Source organism: Rhinolophus hipposideros (genome assembly GCF_964194185.1).
Source record: "Rhinolophus hipposideros genome assembly, chromosome: 11".
In the NCBI taxonomy this organism is placed as follows: Eukaryota; Metazoa; Chordata; class Mammalia; order Chiroptera; family Rhinolophidae; genus Rhinolophus; species Rhinolophus hipposideros.
Genome location: NC_138057.1, coordinates 57,106,985 through 57,131,455, shown reverse-complemented (window position 1 = coordinate 57,131,455; position 24,471 = coordinate 57,106,985). Strand labels below are relative to the sequence as shown.

Below are 24,471 nucleotides of genomic sequence, written 5' to 3'. Positions count from 1 at the left end.
CAGGATATTCGTCTTACAACAATCAGGGTAAAACCATTTATACTAATATGTGATGGATAGCCCCATAATCATGAGTTATTTGCATTTTTTTAAAAAGTATGACTATTGCCAAAATTAATTTCTAATTAGTAGAATACAAGATAGTGTTACAAGGTATAGTAAATATAAGGCTTTTCTTTTTTAATTGAGGGAAGGAGAAAAGGATAATTGGGCTTTAAGTAGATGAGCCTTCAGGCTCTGCTCCTCTAAACTGACCTGTTCTGTTTTGTTTTGTTTATTTTCAGATTCCTTCCTTCCTCAAATTCTGCTGCCATAGCTTTTCTAGCAACTCCACACTTGTTTGTTTTTACCCAGAATGGTTCTCATAACAACAGAGACAAAGTTGGTGTGGGAGAGGGCATAACTGGGGCTTATGGGTACTATTAGCTAGAAGTGAGCACATTTTTCATCTGAATATTGATTTTTTTTTAAATCTACATTGCTACGATTGCATAAAAGCCTGACCCAGAGTTATGAACATGCCACTTAATATTATTCCCGTCTACAGAAACAAAGCTAGATATGGATAGAACTTGAAATATGTCAGGGTACAAGTCAAAAAACAAAAGAATGGTTGTACACACTTTTATCAATATGTGACTCCCATTTCCGTGGAACTTGAAAGGGTTCATAGGAGTCCACAAACTGCCATGTAGACAACTGGCAAGAGCTGTCACTACAACCCCAGTACAGGAGGAAGCTTGGAAGAGGTTAAATGTCACATCCATTGGGAAATGGTGCTGAGACTAGAATCAAAGTTCTGACTCCCACAGCGTCCCTCACTGCAGCCTTTCCTGGGCTTTTAGAATATCTCAGTTTTTAGTCTACCCATTGCTTGTACCAACAAGCACAGATGTGCACAAAAGCACATGTTAAATTGCCAGCATTTAGATTTGTTTTTGTTTATTTGACTCTCCTACATGGGTTCTTAGATTGATAGTTCTCATTTCGAATCTGGAAATAAAAAGAGCTTCATCTTCTCTGGGTAAGCCAATTTTGAAATTTGGCTGATTCTTGATACCAACAATAAAGCTGAGATAAACTTAGAATTTCAAATCCACACTGTCAGTCACTATGTGATGACTGTTTAAATAACCCAGCTTTCCACAAATACAGTTACCTATCGACAGAACTCTCGAGAATAATAACACTAACCTGATAAAGTTCTTGTTATGATTTCACAGTAATGTTATCTCTCATGTGGATTATTACAACAGTCTCATATGTGGTCTCTGACTTCCACCGTTGCCCACCTTTCATGTATTATCAACAGAGCAGTTAGAGTGGCCCTGTTAAAACATAAGTTCTGTCACTCTTCTGCGTAACATCCCCTCATTCCTTTTGGAGTAGAAGCCAGTTATTCATTGACTTACATTATCTGCCACCGCCTCAGTGCCTTCCTGGCCTCATCTGCCACCACTCTTGTCCTGGATCATTTTGCTCCAGCAACTCTGGACCCCTCACTATTCCTCAAACACACCAGAAACACTCCTGCCTCAGGGCCTTTACACTTGCTGTTTCTTTGCTTGGAAATTCTTGCCTTAAGTATCAAAGCGAATTGCTCCCTCACCTCCTTTTAGGTCTTTATTCAAAAGTTATCTTGTCAGAGAGGTTCTCCCTGGCTCCTCTATCTAGAATTCCAAGCCCACTCTCCTCCTAGTACTTCCTCTTAGTGCTTTATTTTTCGCCTTAGCATCAACTAACATGTCCTACATTTACTTACTTGTGTTTTATTGTCTGTCTCTCCCACTCGAATATAAACTCAATGAGAACATTTTCATTCACTAACTATGTGACTTTGTAGGAAATAAAACTTCTCTGAACTAGAGTTTATTCATCTATCCACAGGATAGTCTTACAGCAATGTCTGGCACTTAATAAATGGTTATTGAACTAATGACTGAATCTAAAAGACCTTTCAAAATTATGACCAGTGAAGCATGGCAAAGGGTGAGAAGAGCAAAAGGAAAAGGAAGATGTTGGGAAAGGAGAGAAAAGAATCACATCAGAGATACTCAGATTATAGTGATACAGAAAAAGAGAACCAAGCAGCAAAAGAAACAGAGGGGGAATTATAGTATCATAACTGAAAAGCCCAGAGAAGAAACAAACGGAAGCACAAGAAAGAAGGCTGTTCTTCACTGTTCATTCAATATTCACAAGAGTCAGCTACAGTTTTGTCATGAGCGAGGGGCAGGCCTATCCTCTGTCGGAATCCTCTTCTCTTCTACGAACCACCAGTTCAGCTGTTTCCTCAAGGTAGTCATGGACTTGTGAGAGGCCTAAACGGCACGCACACACGTAGTGATTGACTCCAGGATGCCATTACTCATTAGGCCCATCTGTTCTTCATCTACATCTATTTTCTTGGGAACCTGATTTAAACATATATGTAATGTCAAGAACTAAGAGAACCACTCTGGGGCAGGGTCATAAACTGGAATGTTATACTCCTCACTGCACACATACTCATATGCAAACATGCCTTGTTACTACACAATCCATGGATTCCCAATCTACCTGCAATGCAAGGAAGGACCAGGGAATGCTACACTTTTTCCATCCAGATTCCAATGAGTGAAATCCTTTGGAGCAAGAGGGAATTTCCAGCATCCATGCATGCGATGCTCTGTAAGGTCTTAGACGGAATTTTTTCCCTGTTGGCTGAGTCCCTTATAATTTTTAGTTTTTCCTCATGGGAGCCATTTTTTCCCCTGGTACCCCAGCCTTGAAAGAACTATTCTGAGTGTCAGGTAAGTTTTGTTCTGAGATGCCTTTAGTAGTCTGTGCTGAAGAAAACAACATTCACTTTGCAACCTTCTTGGGAATTTTATTTAGCTAGAGCCTCTTCATTCCAGGGATTTAAAAAACATAATGGAAACTTTAGCTCATGAATCAAAACAACTCTCCAGAGCTAAAAGCTAACGGTATTTGCATAACAATTTAACAGATCCAAACAACAGGGCAAGGTCAGGTGAAATAAATTGCCAAGGTCATGATTCTCCTGAAGTGGGATTGAAATTCAAAATTGCTGATTCCCAATGCTTGCTGGGCCATATGGATAACTCTCCTACTCACCTAAATGCTACTGTGGCATAAAATAAATTCACTGTATGTGTGGAAACCACCGACCTGCCCTTAACCCCTTCCTTTCCTTCTAATACAAGATCATTCAGATCAGGGAGGAAAAAATCATGTCATAACCCACAGACCTCACTATAGTTCCACAAAAATGAAAGAACTTACTAGAAACAGTGATACGGAGGACTCTTGGTTTAAACTAGGAAACGCTGTTGACTGTGCTTGAAACTCAAAAGTCTTTTGAATCTCTTTAAATGTCTTGATCAAATGATTGCTTCGAATTCACTGTTCTCATTCTGAGAACCTAAACACATAAGGATCCTTACAATTGGCCAAGGCCCACAGGCCAGAGAGAAGGAAGCTGAGTTGATTAAATGTGTAAACACATCTTGCTTTAATACCGTTAGCTTGAAATACCTTTAAAGCGACCCACCGAAGAGAAGCTCGTTCAAGTCACAGACTCTTTGAACTTTTCCCAGTGAACCACTGGATTTCAGATTCCTCAGGCGCAACTCCGAATTCAGAATTCCCCGCGGCTCCGAATCCTCGCCCTAGGAGGTCGCGGGGAACGTAGCAAACTGGGACTCCTAGCCTTTGAGGGGTGAGGACTTTCCGGGGGCGCGGGAAGCGCGGCGGGCGAATCTCACCACCAGTGGGCGTTTAGCGCAGCCAAGCGACAGGCTGGTGCCAGGGCTCAGCAACAGGGAGGCGCGGCTGAGGCGGGGAGAACTTTGCGCTCCGAGCACAACCACCCTTTGCTGGCCAGTCGCGTCGCTCCTCGGAGGAAGCGAACGGCTGCGGCGACTGGGCAGAAAAAGGACGAAAGGAAGAGGGAAGTAGCAAGGGAAGAAGAAAAATGAAGCCAGCGCTGGGGGAGCCCGCGAGGGGATGGCCGGCCCGGGAGCAAGACGGCTTTGGCTTCTTTTCCGCACCCCGGGCGTGAACGCCTTCTCCTGCGCGACCCCAAGGAAATAAGTGGGTCTTGCCTGGGTGGAAAAGGATGCGAAAAGACTCCAAGTGAGCGTGTTGCCTCGTCGGTCACCGTTGCACCGCTAGGAACTCCGGCTGCTTTCAGCCCAGTCTCCTCGCGGGATCCGACGCAGTGCCCGAACTGCCCTGCAGATGGGGTGGGCAGGGACCCGGCGCCCCAGCAGCGGGTGAGCGGCGCCGGCCCGCCCGCCTGCCCGGCTCCGCGCAGGGACCGGGCGGGCAGAGGATGCGTGGCGCAGGGACCCGGGAGCGGGGTCTGAGACTGCCGAGGGCACGCTAGGCTCCCATTTGGATGGCCCAGAGACCGCTACAGCCCCGGGGACCGCTTCACCTCGTCTAGTGAGCCGCGCGCCGGACCTGGGGGCGGAGACCTTAGGCGGCGGCTGCAGCGGGGCGAGCCGGGAGCTGGAGGGGGCGCGCTTTCTCCCTGCGGGTCTCAGTAATGAGGAGACTGAGTTTGTGGTGGCTGCTGAGCAGGGTCTGTCTGCTGCTGCCGCCGCCCTGCGCACTGGTGCTGGCCGGGGTGCCGGGCTCCTCCTCGCACCCGCAGCCCTGCCAGATCCTCAAGCGCATCGGGCACGCGGTGAGGGTGGGCGCGGTGCACTTGCAGCCCTGGACCACGGCCCCCCGCGCGTCCAGCCGCACTCCGGACGGCAGCCGGGCGGGCGCCCAGCGGGATGAGCCCGCGCCAGGGATTTGGCGGCCCCCGGTGCCCTCGCCCGGCGCTCGCTGGTTGGGGAGCGCCTTGCATGGCCGGGGGCCGCCCGGCGCCCGGCAGCCCGGGGAGGGCGCCGGGGCCGAGACCCTGTGGCCTCGGGACGCCCTCCTCTTCGCCGTGGACAACCTGAACCGCGTGGAAGGGCTGCTGCCCTACAACCTGTCTTTGGAAGTAGTGATGGCCATCGAGGCGGGCCTGGGCGATCTGCCGCTCTTGCCCTTCTCCTCCCCTAGCTCGCCGTGGAGGAGTGACCCTTTCTCCTTTCTGCAGAGCGTGTGCCACACCGTGGTGGTGCAAGGGGTCTCAGCGCTGCTCGCCTTCCCCCAGAGCCAGGGCGAGATGATGGAGCTCGACTTGGTCAGCTCCGTCCTGCACATTCCAGTCATCAGCATCGTGCGCCACGAGTTTCCGCGGGAGAGTCAGGTGAGAGGAGGCTGGCGCGTGGCGTGGAGACGGGCGCCGCTGGGGGCTGGGACCGTCGCAGCGGGCGGGGGGAGGGTGATAAAGAGAACGGGGCTTTACAACTTTGATACTGTTTAAGGATCGGACCAGATCTGTAGGCGGTAGGCAGAAGGGCCTCAGAAGTAAACTAAAACATTTTAAACGTAGATGGAAATAAAATGAGAGGTAGAGGTATCATATAGAAGGAAGTGGGGAGAATCAACGAAAACATTTTTATCTTTTGGCCAGCTGTTAGAAACCTAGTGGATGCCCGACGAAGTAGAAGTTCAGGCTGTTGGAATGCGATCGAGGTTTTAATGACTAGACAGGGGTTGGAGATGGAGGTTCCCTGCCCGCGAGACTTTTCCTCTCCCTTGAGGAACTCTGAGAGCTTGTGGCGGAAAGAGCAGCATCTGTTCCCTGACTTCCTTAGGTGTGCCTAAGCCTTAGGCGACGGTGTCAGGATGGAAGCACCTCCCTCCGAATTCCTCTGAGTCAACAGGAAATCTGCAACTACGTAGTTCAGAAGCGATAGGTAAAGAAGAGTGGTTAATTAGTCTTGGGTATTGGAATGCATTAGAAATATTGTGTGATAGCGTGAGAATAGATGGGATGAATCATACGGGTTTGTTTCTTTGTCCTTTCTATGTGATGTAGGTTCAAATTGGCTGTGTGCAGTTCAGCCCATTTCTGCTCCAATTATCTGGAAATAAAGAAAGAAGCATATAATGATTTAGTTTTCAATGGGTTAAAAAATTGAATATATTTTCAATAAAAGAAGCCATTTGAGAACTTAACTGTTGACGATAATGATGAGATAAATATTTAGGGAGAGGATGGAGTCCTTTAAGCAATGGGAATTTTCTGCATTTTGTGCATTATTTTTATCAAAATATCAACCTTCGTTAAACTTTGCAGAAAGTATTTATGAAACAAATAGGTAATTGGTATTGGCTTAGTGAGACATTAAGGAAAGTTCTGGGGCTTGACCAACATTGTCAGTGTACTAGTAAAAGAGTCCAGACACTGGAGAATTTCTAACTCTGTATCATTTTCACTCTGTCCCTTTAGTTGGAAAAAAACATATATATATATATATACACACACACACACATATACATATACATATACATATATACATGTATGTATATATATATGAAAATGAGTAAGAGCAAACATCAAAAGTTTGATAGAATCTATGCATAAAATATCAAGACAGTACTAAAGATTTATTTTTGTAGAAAAATGAATCTTACATTTTTAATCTTAGGAAGGGCAGGCACAAGCTACTTTCAGAAAGTTGCCCAGAAGATTCCTATTTAATGCTGAACTATAGAGATTTGATCTGTAGAGTGCAGGCTAATTAACTTTTAACTAAAATATTTCCGTCACCTGAATCTGAGTGACTGCAGGCAGCAGATGCAAAGGCATGGAAAACACAGGTGCACAATGCTGCCAATAGCCAAAGTGTTATAAACATGAAATTGCATCCATAGGGTGCATCATTATTAATATATATATATGCAGAATCAGATCTAATGAAATGCAAGAGTCAGCATCACTTGCTTGTCATCATTGCTTCTTTATTATCTAATACTTCATAAGTTGCCAATACTGTTCACAGTCTCCAGACTCCTCCATTTGTTTGGCAAGAATCTTGTTTGGCAAGATTGTTTGGCAAGAATCTTAAATAGCAAGAATTTCCTCTAAAATTAGTATTCCTTAGTTAGAAGGGACATTGTCTGTGTTGCGTGATGGATGTGTGCAGTATTATAGCACATTATAACAAGGGGACCAGAGAAACCTTGAAGCAGCATTTAGCATCAGTAGACTTTAAAGCTTTAGGACCACTAGGGAAACAAAGTCCTCCAGGGACAACATTTACAAGCAGACAAAAAAAAACGAATACTCTGCTAAGCACATTTACTTCTGTATTTCAATTCAGAAATTTATTATAAATCACTGTTGTCACTTACTTTCATGACACACATCTAGAAAGGGAGATCAGATCTAGTTTGCCCAACGGAGAACATTTTCTTTCATTTAGCTTTGTATTTTAAATTCAAACATATCTAACTTGTTTTACTTTTAATGTATCATTTAAATGTCATCCTATAATGTTTTATAGTAAGAATGTCCAGCTCAATGCCAACTCACTGTAATATGTAGTTTTAGGATATGACCATAAGGTGCAGTCAGCAAAAATAATAAATGATCTTTCCTTTGCTTCTCCTGAAAAGTGGACCTTTCTCTAATAGACTGATAGATTTTTAAAATACTATCTAAATATAGTAGAACGTCAGAAGCATTTTACACATTAAATAAGATTGACTTAATGTAGCCACTGTCTTCATTAGAGTCTATTGCCCAGTGACCCAACTTGTTGATTATGTCAGTGCCTGAATAAGAATTCTGGAAGAAAGTGGACTTGTCCCCACAACCGAGAAAAATAAAATTGTGTCTCTTATCCAGACAAATCAAAATTGTTTTTAGAGCAGGAGCAGCAACACTGTTTTCTCTCTCATTTGAGCTTCTGATTTCTTTCATATGAAGTCTTTAATTACTGAATAATGGTTTCGATGGTGTTCTGCCACAACTTCTGCAGGGAAGGCGATACCACTAAAATGATCAACCCTCTGAGAAAAGCATAACAGTTTTATTTCAATATATTGTTTATTCAAAACATTCACATAAACACAATTAACTTCCTTCAAGCAGGGAAATCCATTTAAAGTAAGATAGTTAACTACCCACTGTTGGAAACCATATGTGTATTATCACAGCATAATAAAAGCTTAATGAAACATTGCGCATAGAATAGGGTCAAAGCATGTTTCCATCCAAAAAATTCTGACTTTACTACCACATTCAAAGCTCCAGTTGAAGCTAACTCATTTTATTAAGATGATCCCTTCTTAGTTCTAAATTCTATTCCTATGACCTTCAAATTAGGATGGTGCATGTGGAACCAGTTACATTTACATATAAGTCACATTAAGTTCCTACAGTTCTTTCTCTTCCTTTCCCATAGTACTCTTTCTTCTAGGAGTTTTGATTGGTTTCTCCAAAATTCTTAAAATTCACCTGCTGAGGTAGTGATAGATACACGTTTCTTTCTAAAATGTTTTTCTCCTGTTAATTCCATCTGGCAAAGTTAATGGCGTAATATCATTGGCTTAGATCCAAACTCATGCAATTAAAAAGTAACTGCACCATTTTCAACTCTTGTTGAACGTACCAACCACAATTTGCCAGTCTCGTGAGCCATATATACTAATTATTAGGTTGGTGCAAAAGTAATTGCGGTTTTTGCAATTATTTTTAACCTTTTAAACTGCAATTACTTTTGCACCAATCTACTATATGTTTATTCCCACAGGAATGTAAGTGTTTTAGATAGTCCATTTTCTTTGACAATACAAGGCTAAGTATTAAAGCCTCTTTATTAGAATTTGACTAGCACAGCACCACTTTTGTATGGTACAGGGGTCAGAACAGTGATACCACTAATAACTTAGGCACTTCACGAGGGGACAGATGAGGGACTTTTATTTTTAAAACATCTGCTCGCAACTATGTTGGTTTTCTTTGACTTCCTCTATGCTAAGCACTGCTCTCTCTCATTTTGAGGAAATGTATTCTTCTGCATTTCTGATGAATGGCTGATAGTAACACCTGATTGATGCTGACCTAAAGATAAAAGATTTCAAATTAAGTGTCAAGTGACGCAAAACTTTTCTTAGCAGTGATCTTTTACCAGTTCTCTTGAAGAACCAAAATGTGAGATTAGTTTGAAAGTTTTTATTTTTCCTTTGGGAATTTTTCTTTACAATATTAATTTATTTTTCTATATAACTAGCAAAGGGAAGACTAGCAGACACTGTTCATTGGGCAATTAGTCTGTCTCACCAACTTTTCTTTGTTCCTGCCAATGTAGTTATAGAGAGAGAGTATTTGGTTTTGATCTTCTTTGACTATTACATCTTGAAATTAAGTTATGATTGAATCAGCTGAATTAAATATCTGAATCATTTGAAGACCAATTTCAATATCTAAATCCTTAATGTTGTATCTTCTGCTGTTGCCAAAGGCACCTGGATTTTGTGTCATTAGATTTTATTTCATGAATACCTCCAGTTAAAATGCAAGCACGTTGGTTAAAAGAACACAATATAGTGGAAGGTATATTAAATAGTAGAAAACCTCTCAGCCAACCTCTGCCTCTTACTGGCCATGTAATCTTGGGCAAGCTTCTTTATCTCTGAGCATGTGTGCTTATCAGTCAAAAGAAGGTATCTAACCAATCCAACAGAGTAGTTTTGTGAATCAAATGAGAAAAGTGAAGTACTTTGGAAATATTAATAGTGTCAGCCAAATACCTAGTAGAGAGGTGTTTATGATCTGATATGAATCATCCAAGTCTTAGTTCTCCACTAATTCTCCATTAGCAATTACTAATCAAAATGGGATGTGATTCACAGTGTAACATGTCTTCATCCTTCACCTTACTCTCTACCCACTCCTTCATTTTCTTTCTCTTAAAAAAAAAAAAAAAACTAAGTGGATTTACCACCACCACCCTTCCCCCACCCCCCCAAAAGCGGTGGTGGTGGGGTGGGGGGGGAATGAACTAAGTTCCAAAGTAAATTGCATATTTGCCTAGGAATAGAAGACATGCCAATATACCAATGTACCAATGGCAACTTTTTACCTATGGTACGTCTAACAGAGTTTCTAGAGCCATAGGTATTCTCATAAAAACTTCAATAAGATGCCCGAGGTTTTTCAGAAACGTTGGTTTCTCACATTGCTCATAAGTTGTTCCTATAGACAAACTTACAATAGATCATTCTTGAGATCATGGCCACACAGTCTAACATCTCCATCCCCACTCTACCTGCTATACCACTAAGTACACTTGCGGCTCATCTGACATTACTTTCACAGCATGTCTTTTTCGATGAAGAAAGCAATGTGTTGGTTCATACTGGCATAAACTCCTTATCTCATGGATGGATAACAGTTTGCAAAGCAGCTACTTTGAGTACCATTGCCCTAGACAATTATGTGGGGCTCTAATAGTGAGGTATTGTTCATTTTAGTGGCACAACTACATGTAGATAAGAGAATCTCATTGCCCTTTCTCTTGCCTACTCTAGCTATTCCCACTCACATACGCAGAAGACTAGAGGAAACTGTACAGCACCAGAAATGTGATGTGAAATCCATAAAACTAGGCAAGAAGGAAGTAAGAACATCTCAGCATCTGCCACATTGATTTTTGAGTGAATACGTACGTGAACAAATTAATGGAACTCTTTAAGCCACTCATTTGTCTTTCTCAGATCCTTCCTTTATGGGATGGTGGGAAGAAAGAGCAACAGGGAAAAAGTGAGCAAGGAGTAAGCCAGCTGTCTGCCACCTTCCACCTCCTCCCCAAACCTAACACGTCAGCCAGATTCTCAGATCTCCTGAATGTGTAAGATTCAGCCACTTTCAGGGGGCAGTGTGTTTGATTTCCTGCATTGAAGGAGCAGGTTGATCATACTGACCTGGGCTGGTACTGTGTCAGCTGGAGTAACCTCTGACACTGAAAGCTAGTATCTGATTGGCTAGATGGTCTGCTTACAGAGATGAGCCCTCAAGGGTTCAAGTGGTAAAGAATTAAAAGGATGACTTCTTTCTGAGTCAGTCTGATATATGTCTCATGATTATTCATGTGAGACAGATTTAGGAGAAAAAATCCAATCGTATACACACACATGCACACTCACACAATAGACAGTGCCAAAAAATGTATACACATTTTAAGAAAGGAAAAAACTATTAATTGTAGTACTCAACACACACCGATAACAAAAGATGAACACAAGTCACATTTGACTTCTGCAATTACAAGAGGTGCTCAAAGTGGTTACCATCAGCATCCAGACACTTCTGATTACAGCAAACTGCTGCTTGAGCATAGATAACATATCTTAAAACGTGTTTTAAGGGGGTTTTTTGGCACCCCCTTATGTGTGTGTGTGTGTGTGTGAGAGAGAGAGAAGAGAGAGAGAGAGAGAGAGAGAGAGAGAGAGAGAGAGAGAGAGTTTGTGTGTGTGTGTGTGTGTGTGTGTGTATGTGTAGCGTTTACGCTTTTTTTTTTTTTTAATACGAAATGCTTCACGAATTTGCGTGTCATCCTTGCGCAGGGGCCATGCTAATCTTCTCTGTATCGTTCCATTTTTAGTATATGTGCTGCTGAAGCGAGAACACGTTTATGCTTTTTAAGGCTTCTTCACAAACGTGGTCCTGTAATCCTTCTAACAGTCCTGTGAGGCAGGTAACAATGAGTAGGCAACATATAGTGTACTAGAAAGAGCTGTGCATTGTAGGAAGTGAGAAGTCAACAAGAAAAACAAGACTAATACCTCCTTCTAAATTTACTGTATTTGTCAGCCTCTAATCCAATTACAGAGTGGATCCATCATTGCTTTTGAATTATCCCAGAAAAAGGGGTAGAAGAGAGATATCTATTTCTAGGTGTGATTGTTAAAAGCATATTTCCCACTAAATATCCAAAAATGGAAATTAAAGGAATCAGTGAATCATGATATATATTTATAAAAATGATGCAGGAAGAGTCTGAAGAGAAGTCACTGTGATGATGTGGAAGTGGAGATTGGAGTGATGCACATGGAAGATGGAAGAAGGGGTTATAAGCTAAGGAATACAGGCAGCTACCACTAGAAGCTAAAACAAAAAATCCAGGACGTGGGTTATTTCCGCAGAGGCTCCATAAGGAATGCAGCCCTGGCCATTACCTCGACTTTAATCCAGTGAAACTGATTTCAGACTTATGACCTCCAGCCATAAGTAATGAGAAAATAAATTGTGCTGTTTTGGATCACTAAGTTTGTAGTCATTTATTATAGCTGCAATAAAGACTTAAACACACTTTGTGACACAGACTTATGGAGGCGGTAAAAAGGAGATAGAGTCTGACATGGCCTAGCTTCTTCTACGGAGGTAGATTCTGGTTCACCTTACACGTTTTGCAGCTGGACAAAATAAAATATCCAAGGGAAGCAGAGCTTGAGTCTTTCAAGATGCAGTGTCCCCACCCACGTGTAACCATGACCCAATTGATGTTTTAGGCTTCTTGGAGGAGATTGGGTTGTGAGAAAGGTCAGAGTCTAACTTGACATGGATCAAAAGTTCAGAAGTTTCCCATTTTTCATACAGGCTTTATCTGTACTAATGTAAGTGACTTGTGGCATACATTCGCTCACAGTTTAAGGGACAATAGCCCTATTATATACTAAGGCTTATAGACAAATAATACCTGTAAAGCAAACTCTGCCTTTTAATGAATGCTGACTGTCTTAAAACCATTTTATGCATACAACTTTGAGGGACTCGTTAAATGCGTGTTGTTTTTATGATTATAAAAGTAATGCATATGCCCTACTACTCCATGGGTGTCCACAAGTCACCTTGAGTAATGTTTTGATGCGTTTAATCTCTCACGGCTATAACAGTTTAAAATTTTTAGAAGCAGTTGGGGACAATTAAGGAAAGCTTTATATCAACACTAACTGGACATTGGCGTCAAATAATAGAAGAAAGGAAAACCTTTTCTGAAACTTTTTCAGAAAATTCAGAGTTGACATGGCTTTTTGAAGCTTGGGCACTCTGAGTTGATGGTATTTCTGTATTAAAAGGTGGGATTTTCCTTTGTTTTTGTAGTCTGTCTTTATATTGTCATCACTGTAAAGTGGCTGTGTCTGCACAGTTGCAAACAGTAGCTCTGTCTGGATGTCTCACTAGCATTCTTAGAAATGACTTAGAAATGAGTTGCCAGTACGCGTCTCTCAATTCGGCATGGTTATTAGCTGAACTTTTAATATCAAGCACTTAGATGGCTGTACAACCTGCATGCAATCTATTCATGTTTTATAATAAACCACCTCCACTCAAAGTCAAACAACAGTTGAGTTTATATTCTCTGGGTTAAAAATAAATAAATAAATTTATTTTCATAAACAAAGTTAGATGATCAGCATGTCTTTATCTAATAGAACCACAATCTGGCTCAGTTATAGGATTCTAGTTGTTCGTTCCCAACCAGAGGTACTTAAACAGGGATTCCATTAAAGAAAGAATTTGCTTCTCTATATGGTGAATTTAATAGGTACAGATAGAGAGCTGCTGTTATGTTGGTACCATTCGAGGAATTAATTTGAGTCACATCACACACATTGTGTTATACACATAAGGAAATGCTTCAGTGTATATCTGAAAATGAATGATAAATCCATACCTGAATTAATGCAGTGTGCCTTCACCTGGTCGCAGGCACAGAGAGCCATCTAGTGGCCTCTACAATATAATTTTAAGTTAAAGCGTCGCAGGAATCCAACCTCACAAAACAGGAACAGGGCTCCAAACAGCTTTTAGTCTATTTCCTGGTCTTTTGACTGGAGAAAATTTACGTTAATCCATCGAAGAAAAGACCTTCTCCCTTTTAAGAAGATCCAAGGATCTCTGCTGTTCTGTCACCATATCTATAATTGCAGTTCTAAACAATTGAGTAAGGTATCTCAAAGTATGTGTCTAGAGGGGTTGAGAGAAAACTGTGAATGACTCTGATTAACTTTAAAAATATTGAGTGGTTAATTATTTTAGTAGCTGTATTTACTATCACTTTGGTTCATAGTGCAGTGTGAAAAGATGCAGCCATTGTGTTAAGCATATCATTTGTTTCTCTTTTCTGATTATAAAAATATACATAAATTCTTTGTGGATAAGTCTGAAATTAATAAAATGACAAAGAATGAAATACAAATACCGATAAACCCTCAATCGAGAGATCGAGACATATGTGTGTGTTATAAACTTGGGACTGTGCTATTTTATGATTTTAACTTACCCATGTATTATCAACATCTTCTCATGTTATTAATATTTTTCCGTTATATTGAAGGGCAGATAGTCTGTCTTTGAATGGATTGTTTCATGATTTGTTTAACCCCTCTTATTTGAATCAGGTTTTTCCCGTGAAAAAAGAACCTTATTTGAATCAGGTTTTTCCCATTGCTACTAATGGGACTTGACCAGACTCGTCCTCCTGAACATTCTTGTCGGTTTTGGTGCCGTGGAGCACTCTCTGCTTGGGGTCTGTGATACTGTTATGGTTTCCCTCTTTTCGTCTCTTTTGTTGTCTTTCATTGATTGTGCTTTTTTTTTCTTCCCCCCTTGTAGTAATAATCATGATGCTGTGTTGTCTGTCCAACAGGAGAGCTACTAGCTCTCTATGAATACTCGAGTTAAAATAAAGTAAAATGATAGAAAATTTAAGCCAGTTTCTCAGGCACTCTACCCCATTTCAAGTGCTCAGTGGCCACAATTGGGTAGTGACGACTGTATTTCACAGCACATATGTACATTTTCCATCTTCACAGAAAGTTCTGTTGGACAGTTCTATTGCTGTCTCAGGGCGTGCAGTTGCAAGGAACAGAAACTCACTCCATTGAGCTCAGAAACAAAGAATTTGTGCTGAAAAACTGCAGGAAAATGAAAAAGAGCAGAATTGCATGAGGTACAGCTGGGCTGTACCATTAGGGGGCGGGGGAAGTGTCAGGGCAGTTACTCCTTCCTTCCTTCCTCTGGGGCCCAGTAGCTTGTCTCTTGCCTTCTCACTTCATATCTGCTCCGTCTTCCTCTCTGGATACATGCTTCTTCCGCTGCCCTGCCGTAACATTTGCCTGAATTTGGCTCTGATTTACCATGACAGGACTGAATTATATATGACTTTACAATTCTAACCGAATCAACTATGTTCCTTATATCTCTTAGTTCACATTTTCCATACATCTGATTGGCTCAACCCACATAGATTGGTTCCCTCTCCACCCCCAAGTTATATGCCCTCCCTTAACCCAATTAGCAATTACCAGATTCCTGAGTTAAGGGCTCAGTATAAATCTTAGAGTAGAGCAGTAGATAAAATAGCAAAGACCCTGCTCTCAAAGAACTTACATTCTGATGAGGGAGACAAACAATAAGACGTGCAAACACATAAATATATAATGTGATATTATTAAGTAGAGACGAGTGCAATGGAGAAAAATAATGCAGGGTAAAGGATTAGAGAACGACTATGCTTAGTCAATAAGGCTTGTCTGAAGAGGTAACATTTGAGCAGAGAATGAAGTAAGGAGTAAGCCATGCAAATGTCTGAGGGAAGGGCATCACAAGCAAAGAGAATGAAAGTGCCAAGGCTCTGAGGTAGGAATGAGCATAGCAAACAATATTTATTGAAAAAATGAATAAATGGACTATCCTTAGTACTATTCACTACAAGATATCTCTAGTATGTTTTTCTCCATTCTGCACACTGCTGCTAGATACATCTTCCTAAAGCAAAGCAACTTTCATTCATTTACTCATTCTTCATTCATTTAATCAACACTTATCAAGTATAATGCACTGAGCTTCATGCCACCCTCCTGCTCAAAAGGCATTTTACTTTACTATGACAGTGTGATCGTTCTTTTTTCCATACCTCAACACTCCTGAAGGGTGAAACACACACCTTAACATCAATGATTCACTACAAGAGTAATTTGCAACTTTGGAATAGGGCACACCACTCATATGAGAATGTATCAGATTGTCTGGGTTTTATGAGTTCAGTTCAAAAAAGCATTCCATCCCCAACACAAGACTGTGACAGGCATCCCCGGAAGCCACTGAAACGCAGGCTAATAATCATCAGCAAACTTACAGAACCTGATTCTCAAGGCCTTCCACAAACATGTGTAAATAACTTTCTTTTCTTTTTAAATAAAAAGGATGTTGTTTTATTTAGTTAGTTTTGAATTTGTTATATGTACAAAATCTACAAAATTCAAAAGGTACCAAAAAAGCACATAACTTCCTTCTCATTGTTTCTTAAAGAACCTGTCTTACCGCTGCCCCAGGTGCCACGTGCATCTCTCCAGAGATAATGCATGCATGATAAACATGCTCCCCTATTATCCATACAGAAGGGAACATACTGCACATACCATTTCACACCTTGCTCCTATTGTTATTAACACACACCGAACTCTGTTTGTGAAAATAACTTTCTAATTTGTGACATTCTGTGGAGATACTGGTGCCCCCAAAATATTAATGTCTCTAAGAATAGGAATATTGTTTGATTTTTTTTAATTAATAAGGAGGAATCATTATAGGAAGAAGCATTTCTCTATTATAGAGAGGGTGCCAAAAATGTATACACATTTTAAGAAAGGAAAACTGTATTAAAATTGTAATAATATATACCGATAACAAAAGATGAATACAAGTCACGTTTGGCTTCTGCAATCACAAGAGGTGCTCAAAAAGGTTACCATCAGCATCTAGACACTTCTGATTAGGGCAAACTACTGCTTCAACAATGTTGACCAAAGTGTCCACTTGTATACATTTTTTTGGTAACCCCACTATATCTATAGTATATAGAAAGACAGATATACACCGAAGTTGTAACGATTTGCAGATGAATTAAGCTCCAGTTCAGAATCGATTTTTTCCATTGAAACAATGTTATCTGTGGCTATTAAGACCTCAGGCCAGGCTAAAATGCCTGTCTGACCCATAATATAGCATAGCTCTGATTTTAATGGTTCTATAGACACTAAACACTGTCTGTAACCGGTTCTTTCTGTTTGAGACCAGGGGGTTGTAGAGTGAGGGGGGAAAGCAGAAGACTGGCTTCAAGTTATAGATCCAGACTCATCTGTATAGCCTTGGAAAAACCTCTCTGAGCCTCAGTTTCCTCTATAATAAGTTATAAATAGTAATTAAACAGGTATTCATGAGTGCCTACTGTGCTATTTTAAAGAATCGATATGGGTCTCAGTGACTTAATATCCATAAAAAACACTTCATAAATTCAAATAAAAAAACAGCAGATGAGAAGACATTATCGAAATGTCTTTTTCTTCAGGAAATCGCTCCTAGTTCCAGTTTTGGAAAACCAGGGACATCTTCCTGTGTACTAATTTGGCTGTGGGAACAGCCTGCACTTGTTCTATGCCCTTGCAATGAACCAGAGTGGTGGTACTATAGCTCCTAAGTGGTCAGCATCAGCACAAAGGGAGGAAAGGAGTGCAGGGGCCAAAAGGGACAAAAAGGTGTTTATTCTAAATGCCCCCATAGCTTGCTGCCTAGCCTGAGGAGAAGAAGGGAGTCTGAGAAGCAGACAGGGTATGAGGACCACAGCCAGGACACAGATGAGAATGAGAGAGACACCTTGGGAACCAAATATTAAAGCTAAGATTACCTGCTTATATTCGTAAAAATAAATTAGTTAAGAGTTTTGAGATTGCATCCATTTCTTAATAATACTCTATAATGGGTTGGGATCCTGGAAAATAATTAAATCCCATTCTAACCTTAATTCCAAGACTGCCTGTAACAGTTGCTGGGCAGTGGCCATTTAAAGATTTTGCACCTCCATCGGGACTTAGCCAGGACAGAGCACTTAGGATTCCCTTGGGCAAAGCAACACTAAGAAAGATCAGGAATGAATAAACAGGCTTAATTAACCATGGCCATACCATCTCTGCCTATAGTATTTCTTTTTAAAAAAAAAAGACTTTTTTAATTAAAATATAGCTAACATGCAATACAATATTAGTTTCAGGTCTACAGCATAGTTATTCAACATGTATATACCTAAAGAAGTGATCAGCATGGTAAGCCCAGCAACCATCTGACACCTTACCACGCTAGCACAATGTTATTGACTGTATTTCCTATTCTGTACATTACATCATGTCTATAGCATAGTGCTTAGACATTTATATAATTTAAGAAGTGATCCCCCTAACTAGTACCCACCTGGTACTATACATAGTTATTACCATATTATTGATTATATTTTCTATACTTTACATCCCATTGACTATTTTGTAACTTCCAATTGTATTTCTTAATCCCTTCACCTTTTTCACCCACCTCCAACCCTCCTTTCATCTGGCAATTATCAAAATGTTCTCTGTATTTATGAATTTGTTTCTGTTTTGTTTATTTGTTTTGTTGTTTAGATTCCACTATTAAGTGAAATCACACGACATTTGTCTTTCACTGTCTGACTTACTACACTCAGCACAATACCCTTTAGGACCACCCATATTGTTGCGGATGGCAAAATTTCATTCTTTCTAATGGCTAATATTCCATTGTATATATGTGCCACTTCTTTATCCATTCATCCATTCAGGGACACACAGGTTGCTTTCATATCTTGGCTATTGTAAATAATGCTGCAATGAATGTATGGATGAACACATCCCCTCAAAGTAGCATTTTGGGTTTCTTAAGATAAATACCCAGAAGTGGGATACTGGATCCTTCTTTGTCTCTTATTTTAAAGTCTGTTTTTTCTGGTATACGTATTGCTACCACAGCTTTTTTGATTGTCTCCATTTTCATGAAATAACTTTTTCTATCCCTTTACTTTCAGTCCATGTGTGTCTTTTGATCTGAAGTGAATCTCTGTAGGCAAAATATGTATGGGTCTTGTTTTCTTATCCATTCAGCCAGCCTATGTCTTTTGATTGGAGCACTTAATCCATTTACATTTAAAATGTTTGTCGGTAGATATGTAGTTAATGCCATTTTATTGTTCATATTTTTTTATCTTTGTTTTTTGGTCATATTTTTTATCTTTTCTTTTTTCATCTAAAGTTCCTCATAATAATGGTTTGGTGGTGATGAACTCCTTTAGCTTTTTCTTGTCTGAGAAGCTTTTTATCTGTCCTTCAATTCTAAATGATAGTTTTGCTGGGTCTAGTAATCTTGGTTGTAGGTCCTTGCTTTTCATCACTTTGAATATTTCTGACCAATCCCTTCTGTCCTGCAAAGTTTCTGTTGAGAATTCGGCTGACAGTTTTATGGAAGCTCCCTTGTAAACTAACTGCTTTTCTCCAGCTGTTTTTAAGATTCTTTCTTTGTCTTTAACCTTTGGCATTTTAATTATGATGTGTCTTGGTGTGGGCCTCTTTGGGCTCATCTTGTTTGGGATGCCCTGTGCTTCCTGGGCTTGAATATCCATTTCCTTCTCCAGGTTAGGGAAGTTTTCAGTCATTATTTCTTCAAATAGGTTTTTAATTCCTTGCTCTCTCTCTTCTCCTTCTGGTACTCCTATGATGCAAATGTTGGTACACTTGATATTGTTCCAGAGGCCCCTTAAACTGTCCTCGTGCTTTTCCATTATTTTTTCATTTTGCTGTTTTGTTTTGGTGTTTTCTGCTACCCTATCTTCTAAATTGCCGATTAGATCTTCTGCTTCATTTACTCTACTGTTGATTCCCTATAATGTATTCTTCATTTTATTATTGTATTCTTTATTTCCGACTGGGTCATTTTTATGTTTTCTATCTCCATTTTTATGTTTCCTATCTCTGTTGAAGTTCTCCCTGAGATCACTGAGCATCCTTATAACCAGTGTTGAACTCTGTATCTGGTAGGTTGCTTGTCTCCATTTTGTTTAGTTCTTTTTCTGGAGCTTTGTTCATTTCTTTTATTTGGGACATGTTACCTTGTTTCCCTGTTTTGGCTGCCTCCCTGTGTTTGTTTCTATATATTAAGTAGGGCTGCTATGTCTCCCAGACTTAGTAGAGTGGCCTTATGTAGTAGGTGTCCTGTAGGGCCCAGTGGCACAGACTCCCTGGTCACTAGAGCTGGGTGCTCCAAGTGTGTCCCTTGTGTGGGCTGTGTGTGCCCTCGTGTTATAGTTAAGCCTTGGTTGCTGTTTGTCCATCAATGGCAGGGACTGACCCTCAGGCTCATTGGTTGTGAGGACTGGCTGTGACTACAGTGAAGGAACTGTTGTGGAAAGGCTGACCCTATGAAGCAAGATTCGCTTTAGCAGGGCTTTGGTGCCTGCCAGTGTGCCTTTTGGGCATGTCGTCCTTGGAGGCAGCCAAGTGATGTTCTATCTTGGTTCAAAGCTGGCCACTGGGCATGCCAGCCCCAGCGCCACCCAGGAGGAGACCTGCTGCATGCCGAGTTTGCACCTGCCTGGGGCCACCTGGCATGAATCACAAAGCAATCTGCAGATGGCCACTGCCTGTGCTGTGCTTGTAGCTGCCTTGAGAGGCTTAGCTGGGAACCAAGGCCAGCTTCCGCTTGTGCTGGGTTTAGGGCTGCTCAACCAGAGGTACTGGGACACACTGAATCCAGATGCTACTTTTTGGGGTTTTGTGAACCTTTGAGAGACTTTAGAAAAGTTTGCAGCATGATCCAAGGCAGGCAGTTTGTATGAAAACGCCATTGGAAGCAGCTTGCATTGCCTGAAAGTTGGGTGGGGCACAGTCTCAGGTAATCACCAGGGTGGGTCAGATGAAAGGCGGTAGCCAATTTGACGGAGACTCAGATATGGTGGCCACCTGGGTTTGCATGGAGCAAAGGGGAGGGCTCAACAAAGAAACAACAGCTTCTGCCAGCTCCTCCATCCGGGAGAAAGCCACCCCTCCAGCTCTTACCCTGAAGCTAGACAACTCAGTTCCTCCCCGTGTGTCCCTGGTGCCTTGTAAGCTGCTGCCTCAGTGCTGGAGCTCAGAGCCAGTGAGTCCATCAGCAAGTAAGTCCATATATGGGCCCTCCAAGAGGAGCACCTTGGAGTGTAGCTGCCCTCCATCCCACTTAGCCACAATCTCTGCTGATTTTCATAACCAGAAAATATTGTGACTTCTTTCCCTGGCACTGGAACCCTGAGCTAAAGAGCCTGGTGCAGTTCTGGGACCCCTCGCTCCTCCACTGGGTACTTCCACAGCCAAGATATCCCTCCCAAATTTTAATGGTCACACGCAGGTGTGGGACCAGCCCGTTCTGCAACTCTGCCCTTCCTACCAGTCTCAAGGTGGCTTCTTCTGTATGTCCTTAGGTGGAAGGCTTTGGTTCAGCAAGACTTCAGGCAATTCTCAGTGATGGTTGTTCTGTAGTTTAGTTGTAATTTTGATGTGGTTGTGAGAGAAGGTAAGCACAGTGTTGACCTAATCCGCCACCTTGATTGGAAAGACTATAGTTTTTCAATGACCTCCTAACTGACTTCTTTGCCTCCATTCTTGGCTCTCCATTATATTTTCCAAGCAGCTGTCAGGAAAAAAACAAACACTTCTCTAGCCTTCTTAAACCCTTTCACCACTAAGAACAGCATTATTTCCCTAACTTTAGGCATTTATGTACTGCCTTCATACTTTTTGCAGTATCTCTGCATCATCAATTGCCATTAATACTTGAAATTAACTGTTTTACCTAAATAAATGTATTTAAATTTTTTTCCATCATGATATTAATGAAAACCCTTGCCATAAGTAGAAGTTAACCGTAAAAATAAGTACACACTAAAATCAAAACAATTTTCACCAGGTGCCCTTGCCTGAGCCCTTTTTTTAAAAGGAAAAATTTCCAGATGTTATAGAAGTGTTAAGGACATACTGACACCAAACTAAGGCTTTCTCCTTGATTTAACAGAAGGATTAAATGCTAATTGAAAAGGGATTAACTTGCTCACTTTGTGATTCAGTGTTATTTAATGTCAGGTCCCTGAACAACCTAAATTCTCTCATGAAACCACCTACACTCTGCCAAACTCTAACCCATAGGATGAATTCTGAGCAGCTTGTTGCAGCATTCAAGACCTTTCATTACCTGAGCTTTGTTTAACTCTCCTCATTTCTTCTAGTCTAACCCTCACCCTTTGTCCTCTGTGCTTAGCAATGCCTAATGTACTATGCTGTACCAAGCCTTGGCACATGCTGTTCTCACTGCTTGGAATGCCCTTTCACATTGTGTCTGCCTGAGACTCCTATTCAACCTTCAAACTTTTGTTCTAATATCACCTGTGCATGGTTCACTGCTCACCCGCTTCTTACCATTTTCTACCCTCTCTCTTTCACTTCTTTGTGATGTTTTTACCTGTACATATATTCTCTACATCTATAGCACAACGGTGTAATTATTTGTTAATGTGTGTCTCTCTCCTCCACTAAACTGAACCCTAGCTCCTCACACAATGTGTGGCTCATAATTGATACTTATTGACTATTGATTAAACCCAATTAATGGTCCATTTCCATCCTTTCCAGTATGACAGCACTAAGTAACATCTGTGGAGAGCCCACTATCTGACAAGGTAGGGTGATGTGAACTTAAAAAAGTGTACTGTCTTATGAAAAAGGGTGCTCATTTGCTGTGGTGAATAGAGTTCATGACCACCCAGAATTTACTGTGTTATGTAAAACAAAGCTGGGAGAACAAGGCATTGAGGAAATTGATTTTTGTAAGAAATAGAAAGCATGTTTCTACTACCCTATTGGACTTTTCACATGTCCTTTATTGTCCTGCAATTGGTTTTCGATTTCCTAGAGACCACAGGTGATAGAAAAGTGATGTTGTTCTCATGTCTTTGAGCCATTGCTTTCCCGACTTCTCATCCCTTCCCTCTCTTCAGCCAATTTCACTATATTGCGAGGCCAAAGATTCTTGACATGTAAAATTAGAGAAAGTCAGAGTTGATGAAATGTTAAGTTCCTGGAAATAATCATCAGTGAAAAGGAGAAAAAGCCTGGAATTGTATTATCGTGTCATCACTTGTCAAGCAAAATATCAGGAAAACAGACAAGAATTCAGGTCTGGCTAAGATTAGCCAGTTCTATTCCTAGCTTCCCATTGTACTCACTGCCTTTCCTTCATTAAGTACAATTCCTTAGGCGTTCAGCCCCCTGGAGTGGTGGCCATCTGTGTGTTAGCCACACAGATCCAAGTAACTTTTCAAAATCTAGATTCCCAGACTTATCACATCAGAACCCCCTGGGGCTGGAGCATAGAAATCTATCTAAACAACAAACAACCTCACAGGTGATTCTGTTTCCAGGTGATTCTGAGTGTATTTTGGGTCAAAAGAGTTCCCCTTAATGTGATTTTCAGACTGACCAGGAACCACCTGAAACAAAATCACATTAGGTAATTTTTAAAGTGTACATTCTGAGCCTCACTGAGTTCCACTAGATTATATGCTATGACCTAATATCTGCATTAAAAGAAAACTCCCCTGGGGATTCATATATCCATCATACAGTTTAAGAGTCAATGACATAGGGCAGAGATCTGAAACTCAGATGCCTTATAGGGGCCAGGAAGGTAATAAAAATGTGAAAAATAATCCCAGATAATACAATAGGAAGTAGTAAAACTTGTAGGTAACCGAAGAGTGCCTGACCATTCTAAAGGAGGCAGCCAGCCCCCAGTCAGCTGCAAACAGTCAGCTGTTTCTCATGAGGATATTGCCAGATAGTCTGACTTTTCAAAGGATGTCAGATTGGATTTTTTAATGTAAAAGTTTCCTTAAATGTTGAAAACTCATTCACTTTTTTCAGCTTTATTGAAGTATGACAGATAAAATTATAATATATTTAAAGTGTACAAATTATGATTTGATACATATATGTAGTTGACCCTTGAATAATAACACGGGGGTTAGAGACACCAATGCCCCTGCACAGTCAAAAATTCTTATGTAACTTTTGACTCCACAAAAACTTAACTATTAATAACCTACTGTTGACTAGAAGCCTTACTGATAACATAAACAGTTGATTAAAACATATTTTGTATGTTATATGTATCCTATAATGTATTCTTACAATAAAACAAGCTAGAGAAAATAAAATGTTAAGGCAATCATATAAGGAAGAGAAAATGCATTTATTGAAAAAACTCCACGTATAAGGGAGACCCTTGCAGTTCAAACCTGTGTTGTTCAAGGTCAACTGTGCACTGTGAAAGGATTCCCCCATCAAGCTAATTAAGTAACTCATATTTTTAAAAATAATCTGCAGACTCGGTAGGGCTGGAAGGTCACCAGCTTGACACATGTGGACTAGGAAATGCCATCGCATTTGTTGTAGGCAAGACTTAAGCAGAAATGCCTCAAAGCCTGGCTAACCAGTAGGCCTGTAACCATAACATCTTAAAGTACAGTAGCTTTAAGATGCAGCTAGAAAGAGTTAGAATAAATACATGTTGTAAAGGAGAGGTGGCCACCCTCATTTAAAAGCAAAAGAAGAAAATAGGCACTAAGTCATAATGAATGGAATTCATTCCAGGTGCACTCATAAATGAATCTTGGAAACCTTACTTGTAAAATAGAGATAATG

At 40.8% G+C, this 24,471-nt stretch overlaps 1 protein-coding gene across 1 annotated transcript in view; it reads left to right on the top strand.

The window, feature by feature from the left end:
- The first annotated feature begins 3,835 nt into the window (after nt 1-3,835).
- GRIN3A (glutamate ionotropic receptor NMDA type subunit 3A) overlaps nt 3,836-24,471 on the top strand; it is a 141,219-nt gene continuing 120,583 nt past the window's right edge. Inside the window, exon 1 of the mRNA XM_081067844.1 lies at nt 3,836-5,251. Within this exon, the coding sequence (XP_080923970.1) occupies nt 4,553-5,251 (699 nt within the window). The 5' untranslated portion in view covers nt 3,836-4,552. The remainder of the gene's footprint in view (nt 5,252-24,471) is intronic.